Source organism: Cucurbita maxima, unplaced genomic scaffold (assembly GCF_002738345.1).
Source record: "Cucurbita maxima cultivar Rimu unplaced genomic scaffold, Cmax_1.0 Cma_Scf00001, whole genome shotgun sequence".
Classification (NCBI taxonomy): Eukaryota; Viridiplantae; Streptophyta; class Magnoliopsida; order Cucurbitales; family Cucurbitaceae; genus Cucurbita; species Cucurbita maxima.
The window spans coordinates 7,280,640-7,295,576 of record NW_019272017.1 but is presented as its reverse complement, the minus strand read 5'-3'; the positions used below and the strand labels follow the sequence as shown (position 1 = coordinate 7,295,576).

Here is a 14,937-nt window from a genome sequence, read left to right as displayed (position 1 = left end):
TTTGTTTTTTTTTTTTTTTTTGTGATTCGATTCGGTAGGAGTCCCCTGCGTATTGACTGGCTAATAAACCCTAATTCGCTGCGGCTGCTTCTTATTCCGAGGAGTGATTTGAATTTTTATCGTTAAATTGTTTTGGATTGACGCGTTCGTTGATTGTTATTCACTTCTCATCTTAGAGTTCGATTTTTGGAATTCTTGATGGTGGACTGTTATATACTTCTGATTCAACATTCTGGTGATAGAATTTGTGATACTGATACCTCCTCATTATTCTTTATCGTTTTTTTTTTCTCTCGCAGCTGAAGCAAAACGGCAATTAGTTGCTGCTGGTTTTCATTTGCTAAACGAGGATGAAGACTGGAACTTAAAGCCTGGAGGACGCTATTTCTTTACACGAAATATGTCTTGTTTGGTTGCCTTTTCCATTGGAGAAAAGTGAGCTTCTAACTTTTAGATCTGCAAACGATTCTGGTTATTTGTAATTTAAATTACGTGGCTTAGGAAACTACAGAAGAAATGTCTAGTCGGCTGCTTGATTTGGAAGCTTTGGAAGATTTTGATATTGTCTACTCGTATCAATTTGCAGTTGTAGTCATCCGTGTAACCATGCAAGACTTATTTCCGGAGTTTTATTGCATTTTAACGATTTTTTTTTTCACCTTAGCTACATGTTTGATTTTTTTTTTTCTTTCTTCTTTTTCTCCCTACGATGTCTGACTGTTTTACTTTGAATTAGCTTAGTTTGCTCGATGAAATTTTGTCTGTTTTACAGGTATGTTCCTGGTAATGGATTCCATGTTATTGCTGCTCACACAGATAGCCCATGCCTAAAATTAAAGCCCAAGTCTTCATCAAACAAGTGTAATTGTCTAATGGTCAATGTGCAGACATATGGGGGTGGTTTGTGGCATACTTGGTTTGATAGAGATTTGAGTGTCGCTGGAAGAGTTATAGTAAGAGGCAGTGATGGTTCATATTTTCACAAACTTGTCAAAGTAAGAAGGCCTCTTTTGCGAATTCCAACCTTGGCAATTCATCTTGACCGGTTTGTGCCCCATTATTATCTTTTCGTTCATGGTTGACCTGCTTCTCGAGTTACTTATTTTTGGGGAAATTTAAAGAAAGGAACCAAGTTTATAGATATTAAGAAATTACAAAAAGGATTGCCAACTCATGTGGTACTTATTCAAAAGGTCCAAAGGACTAAGCCTGCACCACTCGGAGCCAAAATATAATCTTATCCTATGGTAAACGAGCGCGATGGTGTAGTTCATTGGTGCTCTTTTCTAATAAGGGTCATTATTTTGTGGGTTGCCTGCTTTTGATTAACTAAAGTTATTGATTACATCCTATTGGTCGCTGTAAGGGCAGGGTTTCAAATATTACAAGAAGAAAAAAGCCTATATAATCCTCAGATTTTTTTGGATTTTTAGATTTCCAACATATTGTATAGGTTTGGTGATGACTCTTTTAAGCATATTGTTAATATTCTTTTATTATATTATACATGATATTTTTAACATATTCAAAATGTTTTACTATTCCCTTTTCTTCTTGTCATGGTGATCTTGGTTTCTTCAGCACAGTGAACCAGGATGGTTTTAAGCCAAACTTTGAAACTCATCTTATTCCGTTGATGGCAATAAAGATGAAAGACAATTCAATGGAGTCGGAAGATGAAGGCAATGATCCGTTATTGAAGGATGCCCTACATCCACTTCTGAAACAGGTATTGTTTTCTATGACTTTAACAACTATTAAGTATTTTTTAATTTGTAGAGAGAAAAGGGGGAGGGTATTGTCTAGGACATCTTTTCTCGAGAATCTTAGATCATGTGGCAAAGCAGTTACTTGGGACACTTACTTCCACCCCCTCCTCTCCACCGCAAACTCAATGAGCTGCAGTTGCTTATGAGGAACTGACTTAGGATGGGCACGGAACTTGTAATACCCAAACTATCCATATACCATGATAAACAATCCAAAGAACGAAGGAAAGTCATTCATGCTGCACTCAGTGATCTTAATCAAATTCGTGTCCTATGGACATAAGCACTAAAATTTTCTATGGTATTAAATAAAATAATGATTTTTTTTTAAGTCTCTTAAACCAACATGCATGGGATGGTTTTTATAGTTTTATGTTGGTAGTTTAAATAATTTTTCTTATTTTCAAATTCCAATTTTTTTGGAAAATTTTGCACAAACATACATTATTATTGAACTAAATTTTTGAGAGTAATTTATCGATTGGTTGGGAATTTGAACGCCTTATGTTACTGAAGTTGTAGTTAAACTATAAATTATCTAGGAGTCAGTGCTTTAACTTGATTGACAGGTCATATCAGAAGAGCTCTGTTGTGCAGCTGATGATATAGTGAGCTTTGAGTTGAACGTGTGTGATACCCAACCTAGCTGTCTTGGAGGCGGAAATGAGGAGTTTATTCTCTCAGGAAGATTAGATAACCTCGCATCAAGCTATTGTGCATTCAGAGCTCTTATTGATTCTTGTGGATCTCATGGTGACTTAATAAGTGAACAGGCAGTTCGAATGGTTGCTTTGTTTGATAATGAAGAGGTAAAATTTTTCTTGTGTACTTTGTGAATGATACGTATACTGAAAGTTACGCATCTCATGGATTGGAAAAAAAATCCTAGTATATTTGGTCCCCCGGCTAAATTTCTTTTCAATTTGATCACGCCCATTGGTGATAAGATAGTACTGCCCACTAAGTAAAAACTGAAGTTTTTTTTAGGCTCCTCTGATCACCAGATGAATTTTATTTCTGTTTCCTTCAGCCATCAGAAAAGAAAGTGAGTAGAAGTGGATTTTCTAGAGAAAGAGATGAATGATAGAGGCTAATCCCATGACCACTTAAGAGATCAGAAGTTTCCCTATCATTTTAATTCCATGAGCATTTAGTCTTTAGATGTAACAGTCAAATCTCACTGCTAGCAGATACTGTCCGTGACCCATTATGCATCGCTGTCAGCCTCATGGTTTTAAAACATGTCTTCTAGGGAGAGGTTTCCACACCCTTATAAGGAATGATTCGTTTCCCTCTCTAACTAATGTGAGATCTCACAATCCACCCCCTTGGGACCCAACGTCCTTGTTGGCACACCACCCGGCGTCTGGTTCTGATCCATTTGTAACAGCCTAAGGCCACCGCTAACAGATATTGTTCGCTTTGTCCCATTACATATCGCCATCAACCTCACGATTTTAAAACGCGGCTGCTAGGGAGAGATTTTCACGCTCTTATAAGGAATGTTCCGTTCTCCTCTATAACTAATGTAGGATCTCAAATTAGGTTTTGTGAAAAAATGGAAGAATTATACAGGAGGCAGTGATGATTATTGGTTGAACCATATGGCAAGGATATAAAATATAGACCCTTCTCCATATCTCCTCTCAGCATCTTCTATTTCGTAGGTCGATAAAATGAGGGAAAGCTATAGGCTTCTAATATAAAACTTCCAACTTCCATTTTTTTACTTCTTACCACCCCACACCATAACCTTATTCCATACCTCAAAGCTATGTTCATTTTTTCCATATAGCCTATATTCACGCCAAGGATGATCTTGGTTTGATTTCTGTGGATTTGAGCCTCTATTTTAGTTAGTTTTGAGCTTCCTTCACGTCCTCTTTTGAGGGTTGTTTTTTGTATGGTCGAGTTTTTCTTTCATAAATGAAACTTCTGTTTCTTACTAATATATATGTATATTCACTCCAAGGATGTCTGCTGAAACAAGATCCTTCAGTTATTTAAATGATATTTGGAAGGTCATTGATGAATTTTCTCTTTTATTCGTATTAATATTCTCTTGAGTTTGTCTTTGATTAACTCGTCCTAGTATACAATCATTTCATGACAGCTATTTCATATTTATAGTCGTTAACTTTTCCTGTTTAGGTGGGTTCAGGTTCAATTCAGGGAGCTGGTGCACCCACCATGTTTCAGGCCATGAGGCGCATAGCCAGCGACATTGCTCAAGGACATGTTGGTGAAGGTGTTTTTGAGCGTGCTTTTAGGCAATCCTTTCTTGGTACGTTTCAATTCGAAGTAAAGAAGGATCAATTACTATGGTTTAATTTTGAATGCTTTGCATTTCAATGAAAATTTTACTTACTGGACCTTCGTGAATAGCCACGGTTAAAATTAAAGATCGCTACGTTGGCTCTCACTTGGATTGATTTCTTACCACCTTGGTGTTTTGTCGTTTAATTTGAATCATTTTATTTGGTTATGTATTATATTCTTAATAGTGTCTGCGGACATGGCCCACGGAGTTCATCCAAATTTCATGGATAAGCATGAAGAACACCATAGACCAGAAATGCAAAAGGGACTTGTCATAAAGCACAATGCCAACCAGCGCTATGCTACAAGCGGAGTCACAGCTTTTCTTTTCAGAGAATTAGGCCGAATTCATAACCTACCAACGCAGGTATGTGGCTGCCTTGAAACAATATTTTGTAGCTTCTTAGTCGTCTTCCCCATTGTTTAATTATTATAGGGCATTGGTTATGAGTGGTAACCGTTTATTGACTTTTTAAATTGAAATAGTCACGCTTGCTGCCTGTTGTGATGGTAGGATTTTGTTGTGAGAAATGACATGGGTTGTGGGTCTACCATCGGTCCAATCCTTGCTTCTGGAGTTGGCATCCGTACAGTGGATTGTGGCATCCCTCAACTTTCCATGCACAGGTATTCCCCCTCTTGACTGTGTATGTTATATTATAGCGCTCCATTCATTAAGATCTGAATCTAATTTTGAATTATTATGAAATAAATAAATCCAATTTTCAATGTGGCAAGTGGTGGAGAAAAAGAAAAAAAGAAAACGGCCATCATAAAATTGGCCTTCAAAATGGAACCTACTCTCCAACCTTTTAATTTTTAAAAAATAATTTTCACAATCATCTTCAAGTTTTAGAATTTAAAAAGATTAGTTTGTAGAAACCTTTATTTTGTGAAAGTTAAAGTCCATTGAAGGTTGGCATATGACAATTTTGGATTTAGGTTTGTGTAATAATATTTTGCAAATAGTTTTGGTATTATAATGTGAAAATGTGTTCATGATCATTCTTTGTGCATATATGTTATGGCAGCATAAGAGAAATTTGCGGGAAAGAAGATATAGACACAGCTTACAAGTATTTCAAGGCATTCTATCAATCGTTTTCAAGCATAGACCGAAAACTGAAGGTGGACGCCTGAATCAAAGATAAACCGAATAAGGTTATTGTCAATTTATTAAAGGCTACGGGAAAATATTTCCCCACGGATGTGTGTTCTAATCTCAGAGTCAGAGTCAGAGCCTTCCCAGAAAAATTTTCGAATTTAAGGGTACATGTCCAATAATATGATTTCCCTCCTGAATTAGGTTTCTCATTCGTTTATTTTGCTTATCCCAAGATTTCGACCTCCTCCAAATCATTTAATGTATATTTCAATCTATTTTTCTCAAAAAAATTTCATAGGAATTTAGAGAGGCAATAGTTGGAGAATGTGTTTACAATAGAAAACCTTATTTACCCACAATTTTGAAATTAAGAAAGAAAAAGCATAAAATTTATCACAGAAAACCTTATTTACCCACAATTTAATTTTGCAATCTAATCTTCTAAATCCTAAGAAAATGAATGTGTACAGGTAAAAACAGAGAGAGAAGGGATTCGTATCTTACGATGTGGATGTCAAAAAAAAATTGGTGCCTGCGAGAGGAAGCCATTAGCAGCGAAGTCAAGCAAATGACTTCCCTTACCACCTTCGTTGATTCATTATTAAACACTGGACCTTAAAATTACATGCCAAACGACTGTGTTATAACCGTGCTTGATACAATACTATATTACTCGAGCTGAGATCAACATGAAAATAATAAACGAATTGGTTACCTAATATTATATGGTTTTGTATTCTTTTACGGAGGAGATAATATATGTTGAGCGAGAGAAAATAACATCTCAACATCATAGGAGGCAAAAGGAAAGGAGAGCTCTTATCGGTTGTGATTCTCAATCAATCTTATAATCCATAACGGAAATAAAGGGAGATGGCAAAATAAGTTATGCAGAAGGAAGGGTTTATTACCTGAGAAAGGGGCTGATGAACTTGCTCATGACGATGAATAAAAGGAGAGGAATTCACAAATATGCGTGGTTGGAGTGTTGCACCAACGCTTGCACTATAAGGCCAAATAACTCTCTAAACCACCATACCTTTTAATATTTGCCGCGCCAATCGCGTCAAGCATGGGCGACCTACATATCATGGAAACTCAGTACTATTAGTTCGCAACAAAGCACGCGGGACAGGGCTTAAAAATCTATTTACCATGCCTTTTCCATCGAATTAACCAACCAAACAACACTAGCTAATTAATAAACCAACAAAGCACAGCAAACAAATTAAGAATACAACAAGCTATGATAGATAATGCAAGGAGTCTCCAACTTACTAATGAAAAGAATTGAATCACCGAATGTATCAGCATAACATACTAAAACGTCCAGCAAATGGAAAAACTACTAAGAACACCGCCTCTGTGAGATCATCGTAGAAATTAATGCATATAGAAAAGGAAAGGAAACCAATGATATTTAGTCGCCAATTTTCTTCAATTTGTGTTGCACCAAAAATGTTAATAGAAAATACGTCTTCGGAGAATCAAACGGAAAAACAACTTAGATCACCCTCACAGGGAACTTAATGTATACATGTATGCATATTGGAAACGAAAGAAAGCCTATGATACAGTCAACAATTTATTCTATCTACTTTGCACAGAAAATGTTATTAGACAGTTATTTCCAGAAATCATATGGAAAAGCTACTTAGAACACCACCTCTGAGAACTCAATTAGACATGAATGCATGTAGAAAATAAAAGCTACAATACAGCCAGCTATTTATTTTATCTACCTTGTACAAAAAATGTTATAAGAGTGTTATTCCAGAAAATCAGAGGAAAAACTATTTTGAACACCGCCTCTGAGAACTCAACTTAAACATAAATGCATATAGAAAATAAAAGGAAAGGAAAGGAAAGAAAACCTGCGACTCAATCAGCAATTTTATTCTATCTGCCTTGTTCAAAAGAACGATTAGAGGATTCTTCTAAGAAATCAAGTTTAAGAACTTCCTATACTACAACCTCTGTGCACTCAATGTAGCCATCAGTGAATGTACAAAAGAAAATGCAACTTACGACATCATAAGCGATTTTATTCTATCTGCCTTAGAAAACGCTATTAGAGAATTCTTTCAAGAAATCAGCACCAACAGATACAAATACCGCACAAATAACACGATGTCAAGTGGAATGATTCGGACAAGTATAACAGACAGCTACGACTTGAAATTAATAATAAATCACTTACTCAAGGATTCTGAAAGTCCTCGAGAAGGAACCGACCAACCTGAGTGATAGAATCCTCGGATACTTCAGCAGGAACCGAACGATCTGAGCGAGCAGCACCGCCAACGGAATGCTCCAAGGCATTAGAATTTTGATTGGTAGAAGCGGAGGCCAGTGTCCATCGTTTCAAGGCCTCATCCATCTCAGCGACCTCCCTGACTCGGGACCTTCGAGATCCTCCGCTGCAGAGTGCTCCATGATAAAACAAAGGACCGAAACTCTAAACTCCTGGCAGCAATAGAGGCATTAGGGAAAAAAAAAAAAAAAAAAAAAGAAGCAGGTAATCGAAATGCCAAATCTCAAGGAATTAGGTTTTTTGGCATCGGAAAGCTGTAGCACAAGAAAGAAATTCGAGGAACCAAATTTGGCGCGATTGATACGACGGTAGATTTCCCCGATCGATTTCGATCGCAGCAAGAGAAGATCGCAGACAAACAAAGGAATTCCGGTTGCATAGAATCACTTGGGATAATAGTTCCCCTGTCGAAGTCCCTAACTCAACTTTGGCGGGAAACTGACGAAGAAAAGAGAAAACGAATGAATGTAATTCGATGGGTTGCCGTGGATTGTCACGATTCGGATTTCAGTATTTATAGTGCAGATAATAAGTATATTTAAATATTAGGGTTCGAATCCTCTCCCCCAAAAACTAATAAAATTAATGCATATTTAATTTTCTATTTTTCCACTATATTTAGATCTCTTGATTTATTAGTTCTTTTATTAGGTTGCTTTATTTGTTTCAATATATATATTATCTTTTGAAACAATATTTCTAACTCAAATTTTTTTCACATTATATAAATAGAATGGATAAAATTTATACATTTTTTTAATTCTTTTATCTTTTTAAATATAGTGTCCAATATTTTTTTTTCCTAAAATATAAAACAATTGTGATAATTTAATTGATAAGAAGGAAGGGTAAGGTCCTCATTAAAATTAAAAAAAAAAAAAAAAAAAAAAAAAAAGAACTTTAAGATAATTCCCATTTTCAAGCCTCAACTTTCACAATTATATTACTATATTTTCAATGAAAAGAAAATGGAGTCCAATTTAAAAGATAAAACAAAATATATTTTCATCAGGCATTCCAATTTCATAAAAAATTCTTAAAAGGGAGAATATTTATTATCGACTCGTCTGTTGTAGCATTGTTTTGACACTAAGATGACTAACTAATACCTTATTTGAAGCTTAAAAACTGCCACATTTGGAACCTTTTTTTGGTTGTTCAACAAGTGGGGCGTGGGCCAAACCAAGGGAAAAGCACTTGAATAAACAAAATTTCAATGATCTTTTCAAAAAATCAGAAAGAAAATTGAAGAGAACTTCCAAACAGTCTCAACTTCTCCACAACAATGTTCAAAACCTATATTAACATTTATCATATACAATCAGTCTAATATTATATTAAACAAAATATAGAAAGGTGTAGGAGTGATTCTTCAGGATAAGAGAAGCTGAAGATATGGTGTATGCCGTAAGCTGGTTGAGGCATATACCTCAACTTACATTCGAAGTACGAACTTGATGCTATTCGCAAAGAGTACCCTCCATTTTTCATCAAAGCTCGATGCAGACCGAGGCTGCGTTTCTAAAGATTTCATACCTGCCCATCAAGGGTGAAATTGCCACTCGATCCCATGTGTAGCCGATTCCCAGATTTGCTCGAACTGCTAAAGATGATCAGGAAATGAAACATGCTTTCCGTCCCACGCATCCTTCTTTGTCCTTGCAACAAGAAGGCATCAAGTGTTGTGTTGTTAATTTTAAGGATCTTCCCTGGTGGTAGCATCATTAAAATGAAATCAAAACTAATCTGGGCACTTACAGGATTTGGTAGAGTTCAGAGCAAAAACGAGAAATCGATGTTGACGAAATTCTGAGATTTCCAACTGGTACTCGAGCTGCAGCAACGGATCTCACTTGATCCGAATATTTTTCCCATGTTTGATATTCTCTGGGTTGTGTCACTGATCTTTCTTCCATGACATTTCATTTCACTAAATTTTTGGTTTTCTTACAAGCACAGCTCTAGTTTTGCAATGACGAAAAACCATATCCTCCCGTATGCTGAAAATGTCGACAGAATAACGAAGAACTGGAACAAAACCTCATGGTAGATGAGAAGCCAAACAAAAGAATCCTCCAAGAAGATATTAAACCAGTCATGAACGCTCAACAAGATATTAAACCAATCATCCATGACACAAAAGAAATCTCAGGAAAAATGCAAATGATTCCTGGTCTAGAGATACGATGATGATAGGCCAGGATGGCTATGCCATAGAAGAAAATCATTAAAAATTAGAGACCAACAGAATTTTCCATGTCATATAGCTGTCGGAATATCCATTTAGGACTATCAAGAACACGAACACAGATGGTCATCTAAAAGTCACGTACGACAGTGCAAAGTGCAGGATTGTGGAGACCAAACATGAAATGAAGAAATCCCGTAGTTCAGAATCAACAGCCTCCAACATCCTTTTATTGACTGTAACCTTAGAAAGTTAGAACAACTACAGAACCAAAGAAAATGATAATTCTATGCTAATGCTTACAACTATATGCACAGACAAAAAGCCAACAAATATTACAGAATGACACTTTTTTACCCCGTTCTCATTTTATCACGTTTCTTTTAAGTTCAACTTAGAGAGAGTGAGTGGGTAGGGTAGGCAGGGTGGCAGTTAATATAACGTTAAGAGAATCCCATACCTTCGTCGAAGATCTTGCAGGAACATTCCCAGCAGATTGTTGATTCTTCTATTTAACTTTTCATCATTATCAGTGGCAAGAGCAACCTGATCAGCTCAGCCTACTAACGCAAGTTCCAAAGCAATGAGTTTCTGCATCAACCATAAGAGATGCAAGAAGCTCCTAGGAAACTGATGGTGGGAAGAAGCATATCAAGTCCCAGAAAATAAAATCCTTCTTCTATGCCCACATCAGTTCTTTATGCCTGCCCCCTGCCATTTCAAGTAAATAAATGTGCACTGAAAAGGCCCACGATATATTTTAACTACCAGATGGCAGGGAGCAGGCATGGCCCATGCCCCTCACCGGGGCCGTGCTAAACCAAAACCTGCATCTGGTTGCTGTTGGTATTGCTGCAAAATCATAAGATCAGGATCAAAATGGTGTGTGAGTGAAAAAGAACACACTCTGCTACATTGTCTTTTAAGTACGGACAAAAGGAAACTTCGCTCGCTAATTTTCTCTTTTCTTTCTTTGACGAACAGCCATTTTTTGACTTATAACTGTAATCACTTGCAGGAAGATTCGAAGAGTTATACGTCCAGCGGGGTGATCACTTACAAGCAGTAGGATAGCTACTGATAAAATATCACCAGCACAAATATCCAAGAAAGAGAAGAGCTTTGGAATAAAAAGTTTGTTGCATCAAAAATTCAAATTCAATAAAACAGTGGAAAAGTCTAAACCTGTGTAAAAGGTTGATAAGTTTGTTCATGAGGATGGATAAATTGCATTCCGGACTGCTGACCGGGATACTGAGAGGAATGCAGATATACACCAGAAGATGAATGCGCATCGACATTTGGATTAAAAGGTCTAACCATTGCTTCTCGATGACCATACCCCAAACCTGCAGGAGATGATTGGGCATTCCATGGCCCAGGTACGTGGGAAGGGAGTGGTCTAGGCTGACATTCTGAAACAGCCTGTCTATGGGCAGATCCAAGTTGTGGAAATTCAGTGTTGTAGTTCACTGCAGGAGCATACATGGGCTGCACTGTGTATGGGCCGCCACTGAAGCCAAACCCAGGGTCGAATCTCTGCATATACCTGAAGAAGGATTTTACAACCAGAAATTTGGCTAAATTACTATCCCAACAATAAAAGTCAGGATGCACCTCTGATGTTAAAATTTCTAAATAGAAAAGTCACGCTTGTCAATTAACAGCTTGTTACTTCATCGTCTAGCAGTTGATTCATGAATTGAAAATACCTTACTTTGTGTATCATAAAAAGTTATGTTCTGTAATAAATGTTTGCACATGATTAATCCTCAAAAAAAATTTAGAGAACCCTAACTGTCACCAATTAATAATAAAATTTATTTAATTCAAATTGTTTATCTCAAAAGAAACACGGTAACAAGGTCAAGAGAGAATAAATGGGAAGCTTTGGATCTATTCAAAAACCTGTTCATCCATCTCCTACCAAAAGAAGCAGACAATTGAAAAAAAAATTAAGATCGGGCCAAGAAAAAAATTATTGCATTCCGTACCTATCATAGCTCCTGTCATAATCAGGATCCTTGATATCGATCTCACGATCTCTAAAAATGGCTACCCTACTATTTGGTTTGTGCACCTGCCTTATAGGAAGCTCCTTGTCAGTCCTACTTCTACTTATTCTACTGCTACTCGTAGAACAGTCAATCAAGCCCCTACTAAAATTTGTATCAGGAACTCCTGAAATCATCTTCTCCTCAACCTTTGCAGCACCCAAGGAACCACGATAACTATCCTGTAGTCTAGGATCGGCATCTACTTTCACACCTGCATGACTACCTGAATTACTGCTGCAATTGAATATACGAGCACGAGCTTTATTATACTCCTCCTTCCTTTCTTCCACACTTTTGGAGCCACTTGTTTTCGATGAATTGGCACCGGCATCTTTAGCTACTTGAGACCGTTTCTGTGGCCTCTGTTTGATAGCAACCTTCATGGTACTATTTTCCTCCGTTGGAAGATTTACGGGAATATCTGCAAGGCGGATAGCTGGAAGACGGCATTCAGAAGTCTTACTAACAATAATTTTGGAACCAGATCCATCAGGTAAACTATTGTCCAATAGAACCATGGACTGCAGTGAATAATGTTGGGCCACCCGATGGGCAGCTAGCCGTAAATATGAAGTAGGCAACTGCTGGAACTCTAGTTGTTGTCGAGCAGGATCCCGGATAAATTTCTCAACATCTTGCTCCATGCGCAAAACTAAAGCAATGATAAATATTCAATATCATCCGTCGAGGGGTATAAATCGTAAACAACATGTTCTCAACAATATAAACAGTGCCCATAATTATAAGTAACAAAACTGACTCCACTTTGATTTGATAAAGATGGAGTATAATTATAAAAGGAATTGGAAAGCGCAGACCGACCAGAGGAATGAAATTCATCTAAATCTAAGAGCCTTTCCCAAACCCATTTTCCTTTAAATAGCCCCCTTGTCTTTCTGCTCATAGTCATCCCAGATGAAAGCTTCTAGTGCATTAAACCACAAAATCTATCCCTTTTATCCAAGCACCCAAGATATTCCAGCTCAATGAAGCAGCTACCTGGCCATAGATTTTCTGACATTAAATTACGTAATTCTATATGTGGCTTGAAACCATTTTAGATTCCTATTTTAACTTGTCATAGTTGATCCTTGACACTAAAACACATTCTATTTTTCTTTCTAAGCATAGGTTCCACAATATTGCTTTTTCCACAAAATTCGAGATGGCCGTAGTTTGCAACTTTTCACCGAAAGCAATCACACCATCCATAATACAGGAAAGTTAAATAAACGACTTACTTGATAGACGCTCGCGAGGGTTATGCAAAGCCTCGAGAAGGAACTGATCAACCTGATTGACAACATCCTCGGGAACCCTCTCGATGGTAGAAGAAGCCGAGGAGGGAAGAGAGGGAAATGAAGCGGATGAAAAATGAGAAGCTGGAGCAGCACCGTCAAAAGAGTTATCCAATGATTTGGAATTCTTCGTAGGAGACGAAGAGGGGAGCATCAATCGGCTCATTGCCTCGTCCAAATTCGCGACCTCCCATGACTCCGGTGCTCCGAGATCCTCAACCGCAGAGCCCTCCATGGGGAGACGAAATAGGAGACCACTAAAGTCCTGCCACAAAGTGAGTCATGAAATATCAGAGAACAAAGGCCCCCAAACAGGAGATCGAGGTAGCAGGCGAATTTCGGGATCGGAATTGCATTTAGAGATTAGGGTTTCGACTGTCGACCACCGTGACGGAGACGGAAGAAGAAAAATCAGAAGAGTGTAGAGAGAATTTGGCGACGGGTACGATTCGATTTGATGATGAAGAGGTTGAATGGTTTCAGACCATGTCAAAGGTTGCGTGCCTGCGACGCGCACGATATCCTCTCGCATCTTTTTTTGTTTGTTTGTGTGTGCGAACTGCAAAGTCTCAAGTGTTGGGCCTCATGGATCAATATTCAGGAGGTTGGCCTCTGGGGCCTTATTATACGTTCCCTTTAAAAAGTTATCAAAATTATTCAATTAATAAATAATAATATAAGACCGTCCTTCTCATGATTTTACCATTAAAAAAAAAAATCACACATTTATAATAATATTTCGTTTCTCTCTCCAACCGACCGCCCATTTTTTTAGAAGTTAAGTGTCCTCGTGTAATCAATATTTCGTTTCGCTCTCTAACCGATCATTCATCCCTTTGGAGACCTAGCGTCTTTGCTAGCATACCGCTCAGTGTCTGGCTCTGATACTATTTACAACAGTCCAAGCTCACTGTTACAACTCAATGTCTGACTTTAATATCATTTATAACAGTCAAAGCTCACTGCTATAGCCTAGTGTTTAGCTCTTATATTATCGGTAACTTCAATCATTTTTTGTGTGTTGCAAAAATTGCTTATTATTATTATTATTAATAACAAAAATGCTTAAATAGTTATTTATTTAATGAATTAATAGGAAAAGGATTAACTCTTTGTGATTTCTATCTAAACATTTGCATTCAAAGTCAAAATTATTATTTATTCTAAAATATTAAAAAAATTACTTTTAAAGATGGTAGAATATTCATAATTAATATTTGTAATTAATTAATAGATATTTGATTTAATTTATTGATGCTAAACGTATTAAAATTACGTAGGTTAGCTTATGAGTGTTTAAGTGAATAACAATGATTAGAATTGTTCCTTTTAAAAAAATAAATCGACTAAAAGAGTATTTTAAAAAAAAATTGAAAGTTTAAATATGACCGAATATTTTATTCTAAAATATTCTTTTTAATTAACAAATTGTAGTTAATTTAAACCTAACTCTAGGTAATTAGAGATAACGCAAAAATTATGACGATGTTCACCCTCTCGTAGAGGCTGCGACGTTGCTTGGGACTCTCATTATAAGTATTAATATTAATAATTTTAAAGAATGGTAATTAATATATTGTTTTTTTTAAATAACATTTTTAAATTTTGATTAAAGTACCGAACATATGTTTCTTTTTCCCCAAAGGTAAAAACCTTTTTAAAAAAGAAATATGTATAAATAATTTTAATGCACTCGATTTTCTAAAATTAATAATCTTTAAATAAAAATCGAAAATTGGCCCCGCACCGACCTCGAAAAAACAATACCTTCAATGGTCATCCAACTCTTTATTAAAACATATTAATTTTTTAACAATTTATTTAAACATTATAGTATTAAATTTTGAAAGCGAACGATACTTTCTTTTTTTTTTTTTTTTTTTTTTT

At 36.5% G+C, this 14,937-nt stretch overlaps 2 protein-coding genes and 1 long non-coding RNA gene across 5 annotated transcripts in view; 1 reads left to right on the top strand and 2 right to left on the bottom strand.

The window, feature by feature from the left end:
• LOC111477309 (probable aspartyl aminopeptidase) overlaps positions 1-5,468 on the top strand; it is a 6,460-nt gene extending 992 nt beyond the window's left edge. Inside the window, exons 3-10 of the mRNA XM_023121414.1 lie at positions 300-435; positions 773-1,045; positions 1,582-1,729; positions 2,339-2,578; positions 3,921-4,053; positions 4,274-4,455; positions 4,603-4,715; positions 5,120-5,468. Of these exons, the coding sequence (XP_022977182.1) occupies positions 300-435; positions 773-1,045; positions 1,582-1,729; positions 2,339-2,578; positions 3,921-4,053; positions 4,274-4,455; positions 4,603-4,715; positions 5,120-5,228 (1,334 nt within the window). The 3' untranslated portion in view covers positions 5,229-5,468. The remainder of the gene's footprint in view (positions 1-299; positions 436-772; positions 1,046-1,581; positions 1,730-2,338; positions 2,579-3,920; positions 4,054-4,273; positions 4,456-4,602; positions 4,716-5,119) is intronic.
• A 242-nt stretch (positions 5,469-5,710) lies between these two features.
• LOC111486143 lies at positions 5,711-8,026 on the bottom strand. 2 transcript variants are annotated; one of them, XR_002718815.1, is made up of 2 exons: positions 7,394-8,026; positions 5,711-6,274 (listed from the first exon to the last, which is right to left on the bottom strand). It is a non-coding gene; the product is annotated as an uncharacterized LOC111486143 (long non-coding RNA). The 2 variants fall into 2 exon arrangements; XR_002718812.1 differs by having other exon boundaries at positions 7,433-8,023.
• Positions 8,027-8,724: 698 nt separating this feature from the next.
• LOC111478332 (R3H domain-containing protein 2-like) lies at positions 8,725-13,559 on the bottom strand. Of its 2 annotated transcripts, none has more exons than XM_023122643.1 (6): positions 12,994-13,559; positions 11,690-12,404; positions 10,881-11,244; positions 10,156-10,547; positions 9,266-9,535; positions 8,725-9,165 (listed from the first exon to the last, which is right to left on the bottom strand). In XM_023122643.1, the coding sequence occupies exons 1-4, from the start codon at positions 13,283-13,285 to the stop codon at positions 10,497-10,499; spliced, it is 1,422 nt and encodes a 473-aa protein (XP_022978411.1). In that variant the 5' UTR covers positions 13,286-13,559; the 3' UTR covers positions 8,725-9,165; positions 9,266-9,535; positions 10,156-10,496. The 2 variants fall into 2 exon arrangements, with proteins under 2 accessions (XP_022978411.1, XP_022978330.1); XM_023122562.1 differs by having other exon boundaries at positions 9,266-9,507.
• Positions 13,560-14,937: the final 1,378 nt, after the last annotated feature.